The sequence below is a fragment of the Cupressus sempervirens genome, chromosome 9 (assembly GCF_028749045.1).
Source record: "Cupressus sempervirens isolate cs-2001-9-10 chromosome 9, ASM2874904v1, whole genome shotgun sequence".
NCBI lineage: Eukaryota > Viridiplantae > Streptophyta > Pinopsida > Cupressales > Cupressaceae > Cupressus > Cupressus sempervirens.
The window spans coordinates 229,731,011-229,737,479 of record NC_143126.1 but is presented as its reverse complement, the minus strand read 5'-3'; the positions used below and the strand labels follow the sequence as shown (position 1 = coordinate 229,737,479).

Genomic DNA, 6,469 nt, shown 5'->3' with positions numbered 1-6,469 from the left:
ATTATAATTTATAAATCTTATTGATATAAAAGTAATGATTAGAAGTTAAAATTAAAAAAGACAATTTTTTTTCATTTAATTAATATTTAATTTAAAAATGTAATTTTTTTTTTTTAATAATGTTAAGAAATAATATTTTCCATATTTCATAAAATTGATCATTTTATGATTAACATTTAGAGAAAATAATTATCTTAAATAAATATTTTTAAGTGAATATTTTTTTATAAACAATGACTTATATTTATTTAAATTTTTATAATGTTTAAAAAAATATTTTTTATGATACATTTATCTCAATAATCAATTGTTAGAATGAAAAAAAAAGTTATTTAATACTATTAAATTTGTAATACTATTAATATTATGTTTATATATGATATATACATCTATTTTTGTTTTACAAAATGATTAAAAATGTGAAAAATGCCATAAAACTATGTATATTTTCTTGCATCAATTGTATAACAAATCCTCTTTTACATTATATATGAAAGTACATAAATTTAGTTTTTTCATATAATCTTTTATAAAAGATTAGATTAAATTTTGTTAATAATTTTATTTTATTTTTAATATCCACAAAAATAAGTATTAATTTTGTGGAATACTAATTATATCTATAAAAAAATTCAATATAGATCTTTGTATATAAAAAACATGATTTTATTTTAACTATTTAAATTATATCTATTTCTTATAATTTCTAACCATTAGTTTTAAATAAAGATCTTACACGTCAAAAAAAAACATTATTAGATATTTTATTTCACTTTTTAAAAAATTACTTTTATTATTATATTAATATATAAAATAAATACAAATAAAAATACCTTTTAAATTATTAAAATTAATCATTTATTTAAAATATTAAAATAATTATTAAATAGTTTATTTTCATTACATAAATCATATTATTATTTCTAAATTAAAAAAATTATATAGATTGAAAATAATTTTACCCACACCATAAACTTAAATCAAAATAACTCAGATTAAAAAAATTTACAATCCCCTTCTCCTTTTTATTCCGTCAAGTAATAATAATAATGTGGAACTCAACTTTATTTTAATAACGATTGGTCAATAAATTTTAAAACACAAGTTCAGTTTAAACAGAACAACAACGGTTGCCGTCAAATGGGTTCCACACGACACAGCGCAATAGAAGTCAATGCTTCGAGTAGGCCGGTTAAGCCGGGCCTTATCTTTATACGGACAAGATCAAACATGTGTTTTGGCTTGAGGAAGCAATGCTACAAAACTAGACGTGGACAATAATCTACAAGTCCGTCTCTTGAAAGCAATCGCTGTCGGAATCGTTACTCAAGTTCGTTCCGAGATTCTCAAATCTCTCCTTCCGCGTATCTCCACCGCACGCTACTAATCTCTCCACGACTTTTCTCATAGAAGGCCGCTGGTTAGGCACTGTATTTGTGCAAACCAAACCCAAATGCAAGACACGCATCATTTGTTCTATGCAATTATTTCCCACCATGCGATCGTCAAACACTGCCTCTTGTCCGCCCATCAGAATTCTGTTGCGTATCCATTCCATGATGTCCCCGTCCTCTCCATACTCCACCTCACCCGTAGCTTTCTTTCCGCTAACCAGCTCTAACATCACCACTCCGAAACTGTACACATCACTCTTCTCGTTCACCTTTGGCCTATTCGCATATTCTGCATCACAATAATTTCTTAAAATATAATGAAAAGAAAGAAGACAATTTCCAAAAACAAAGTAGAGAATTTCCGTATGAAAACTATATTTTGTCGATCCGAAAGAGTGAGTTTTGATACCTGGAGGGATGTATTCGTGTGACCCTACGTAACCAGACACCGTGAATTCATACCCCAGCTTATTTAGCTCTTTGGACACCCCAAAATCTGAAATTTTAGCCCCAAAATTCTCGTCCAGCAAGATGTTACTGGATTTCACATCTCTGTGCAATAGCGGAGGGGAGCCACGGGCTACACCAAGAGCAATCTGATAACGGATTGGCCATTGGAGATTTACTTGGGGTCTAGATCGATTTCCGTGCAGGCAGTCGAACAAGCTGCCGTTGGGCATGAATTCGTACACCAACAGCTTGAAATCGGAGTCTTCACTTGAAATGGAACAGAGAAGCTTCAAGATGTTAGCATGCCTGATGAGACCCAATTTGTCCACCTCCACTTCCCCCATTTTACACTCCGTGCAAACCTTTTCTCTTGCGATTTCTTCCTGATGTGCTCATGTTCCGGCGGTTCCGGATCTTCTTAACAGCTACGGCTTGCCCGTTCTGTAGAATGACCTAGTAAACTTTTCCGGCGCCTCCAGAGCCAATCACGTTACTCTCTCTCAAGTTGCGAAGGATGAACGCCTCGTCCACATCTGTGGAATGGAATGGCGTCATCTTCCACGACTGCGTGTCTGGGTAACGCCGCTTGGAGTGACACAGATAAATAAAGAGCGAGGTTACAATGGCTAATATAACTAAAGATGGCACTAGAATGGTCGCTAACCTCTGCGGTGACATTTTACTTGACGAGGAGCACGAATCGGGTTGCCCACAAAGCTGTCCTTGTAAGCTGGATTGTCTAAGCCATCAGGAATCCGCCCAGACAAGTGATTTTTCGATACATTGAAAATATTCAGATTCATTCGTCCCAATTCGGCAGGAACACCTCCAGAAAGCAGATTATTTGACAAATCAAGACTATTTACGTTGCTCAAAATACCAGGGATTTCTCCTGTGAGTCGATTGTAACCCAAATTGAGCTGATTGAGATTCTTCCATGACATTATTTTCTCGGGAATTTCTTCTGAGAGAAGATTGTGGTCCAGCTTGAGAATCCTAACCAGACTTAAGTTTGCGAGTTCACGTGGAATTGGCCCTGATAACCTGTTGTTGCTAGCTTCAAACAGTTGAAGTTTTGTAAGACGCCCAACTTCTGGAGGAATTGTTCCTTCGACACGATTCTTGCTAATCCTCAATCTTGTCAGATTCTTCGCCTGGCCAATAGAAGCTGAGATCTGGCCTTGGAACTTATTGTTGTTTAGAAACATTCCCTTGTGTTCCGCAGCACCCCATTGCCCCGCTGGAATCTCACACTCAGCTGGTTGTCGTCGAGGTACAGATACTCCAGAGATTTGCAGTCTGCAAAGAAGGAAGGCAATGTACCGTTGAATTTGTTGGAAGAGGCTGCGAAGCCATACAACATTCATCCCCTGCAGAGATTCTTCGGCAGAGGTCCTTCCAGTTCAATCTGAGACACATCAGAGACGACAAAATCGGAATATGAGCCCAAACTCTGGGGCAACCAGCCACTGAAGTTGTTTTTGTAGAGCATCAAGTTACTCATCTGAGGCAGCTTCCCGATCTGAGAAGGTATCTCTCCGGTAAGCCGATTGTCTTGCAATTGAAGAAGACTCAGATATCTAAGATTGCCAATCGCGTCGGGAACTCGGCCTTGCAGCTCATTGTGACCCAAATCCAAAGCGGATAACATTCTCAGCTGGCCAATGTTGGCCGGAATTCGTCCAGACAACTTATTTTTATAAAAAGAGAGTTCTGTCAGATTTGACAGAGACATCAAACTGGTAGGAATACTACCTGAAAGATCATTTTCCGCCAGATCCATGATCTCCAGCAGCGGTAAATTACCCAAGAAAGCAGGTGGAATGGAGCCGCTGAAAGCATTATCTGACAAATTCAGGACTCTCAACTCACTCATCTCGGAGATATGAGTTGGGAGTGTTCCAGTGAAGCCTTTGCTGAACAAATAGAGCACTTGCAAACGCTTGCAATTGAAGAGGGCGTCTGGGGAAAGAGCAGTGAAGGCATTGCTCTGAAGAGTCAATTGTGTGAGATTGGGAAGGCTGCAAATGGCAGAAGTCAAATTGCCTGAAATCAACGCACCGGTGAGATCAACAGTGGTAACTCTGTCGAGCTCATCACAAGCAATTCCTTTCCAAGCGCATGGAGTTTGATGGGACTCGTTCCAGTTGCTCAAAGCATTACTGCTGTCTCTCCAATCTGCCTTTTTGATATTAATCAAAATTAGTCCGTCATGTGAGAGAGAAGCACAGTGGGGAAGCAAAAGGAAATTGCTGAGAATGAATGAAAAGAAAGCGAGAGTTGGGTGGACCATGATTGCTGCACTATGCTATGCAAATTCAAATTATGCTAAGAAAACGCTGGCTTTGTAGACACAATGGCATAGAGCTTCCAGATTTCCATTGCATTCTATTCGTCGCGTCAGCAATGATGTCAACTTGGAAAAACCAGAAAATATCGAGTGGTGTGAACCGGCCCAATTTGGTCAACAAAAATGGGAAACTTCTTAGGTAGTGCGCGCTGCGTAGGATTCCATTTCTCCTTTGATATAATTGCGCTTTCTAGGTTCCGATGTTACGTGGTACTGAAAAGCGACGAAAGATGCGGAGACGTGAACGACCCGCAATGCATTTGATCATTTACATTTGGAAGTCGTGAATGCGCGTCAATGCACGATTGCAGAACAAAATTGTATGAATTAAATCTACGAATTAAATCATGTAGAAGAGACGAATTTGGAATTGTGTTAAGGGACGTACTAATAGTTGATAATAGTTGAGCGGATATGAAGGTCGTGGAAGGGATATGTCAATAGGTTGTAGATGTCAAAATAAAAGAGACAAAGTAAGTAACATTGCTATTTGAACAATAATAGATGGATATTAATTTGAATCTTGTACAAAGAAAGTATATTCGGGCGCATGTCATTAGATTTAGTTAAATATTACATACATTGTTGATAAGTAGAAGATATTTTCCACAAGTAGTTATATTGTGATATTGCAATCAGGATTTAACTGTGTAGTTTTTGAGTCAAACTCATTGACCCATATATCATGAGTAGTTATTCACACATGAATCCATCTCTCATTAGAACAAATGGAACACTTAGGAGTCATTGGATCTAGATGACATTCTTACACTCTCAATCTCGGCCCAAAAAAATAGTTGCATAACCATCCCAGTATTGTTGCATCTCGAGCATGCTTAACTACAAAGTTCCCTTCATGTTTAGACCCACTCTACTTACAATCCCATTTGAAAACCCTTCGCCAAGTGTTGTGCCTTATGAACCATTCGTTAGAAAACACCTTAAGCTCATCAACTAATAAGTAGCAGATATTTTCCACACCAAGTCAAATTGTGGTATTGCTATTAGGATTTAACTATGTAATTTTTGAGTCAAACTTATTGACCCATATATCATGAGTAGTGATTCACACATGAATCCATCTCTATGAGAACAAATGGAACACTTAGCACTTATTGGATCTATGTGATGCTCATAGAGGTGAAGCACAAGGACTTTCTAGGAGGTAACCTGAATCCCAATACCACTCCAACTCAAGTGCATTTAACTACAAAGTTCCCTCCATGGTTAAACCCACTCTGCTTACAACCCCATTTGAAAACCCTTCACCAAGTGTACTGCCTTATCAACCATTCATTAGAAAGCTCCTTAAGCTCACCAACTGATAAGTTGGAGATATTTTCCACACCAAGTCAAATTGTGATATTACTATTAGGATTTAACTATGTAGTTTTTCAGTCAAACTTATTGACCCATATATCATGAGTAGCAATTCACACATGAATCCATCTCTCATGAGAACAAATGGAACACTTAGCAACCATTGGATCTATGTGATGCTCATAGAGGTGAAGCATGAGGACTTTCTAGGAAGTCACCTAGATCCCAATGCTACTCTAGCTCAAGTGCGCTTAACTACAAAGTTACCTCCATGGTTAAACCCACTCTCCTTACAACCCCATTTGAAAACCCTTCACTAGGTGTTGTACCTTATGAACCATTCATTAGAAAGCCGCTTAAGCTCATCAACTGATAACTAGGAGATATTTTCCACACCAAGCCAAATTGTGATATTGCTATTAGGATTTAACTATGTAGTTTTTGAGTCAATCTCATTGACCCATATATCATGAGCAGTGATTCATGCATAAATCCATATGATGTAGGAGCATTTTGGGGTAGCTAGGTATCCTGCATGATTAAGGAATTTTTAGTGGAGTTGAGTGGACCTATTTGGGTCTTGAGTAATTAATTTCAATGTATTTGATAAGTATTGTAAGCCTTTAAAGGCATTTGACTGGTACCTAATTTCTATTGGAGGCCGACTTGTGGCTCTTAATGTAGTTAATGTTTGGGACATTTATTTTTAGCTTACTAGGCTAATTTGTGGCTTAGTTGGGTATAAGTAGAGGGTATTTTGACATCTTTAGTCATTTTTTCATCCACCTTGGAGAAGAGGATGTGGTAGAGGAGTGAATTTTTAGGAAGGCTAGTAGCTGAGGTTTGGGAAACAACGAGATTGCTTGGTGGGCTTGCAAGTACCAGTTGGATCTTCCTTGGAGGTTTCTACTAGAATGTGGATATGGAATAGGTAGGGTTTGGATTAGATCTTGAG

At 37.3% G+C, this 6,469-nt stretch overlaps 1 protein-coding gene across 1 annotated transcript; it reads right to left on the bottom strand.

The window, feature by feature from the left end:
• Positions 1–995: 995 nt before the first annotated feature.
• On the bottom strand, positions 996–4,164 carry LOC149538341 (receptor-like protein kinase 5). The gene is made up of 2 exons (XM_089799695.1): positions 1,804–4,164; positions 996–1,683 (listed from the first exon to the last, which is right to left on the bottom strand). Exons 1-2 carry the CDS (start codon positions 2,186–2,188, stop codon positions 1,283–1,285), a joined length of 786 nt encoding a protein of 261 aa, XP_089655821.1. The 5' UTR covers positions 2,189–4,164; the 3' UTR covers positions 996–1,282.
• Between the last annotated feature and the right edge of the window lie 2,305 nt (positions 4,165–6,469).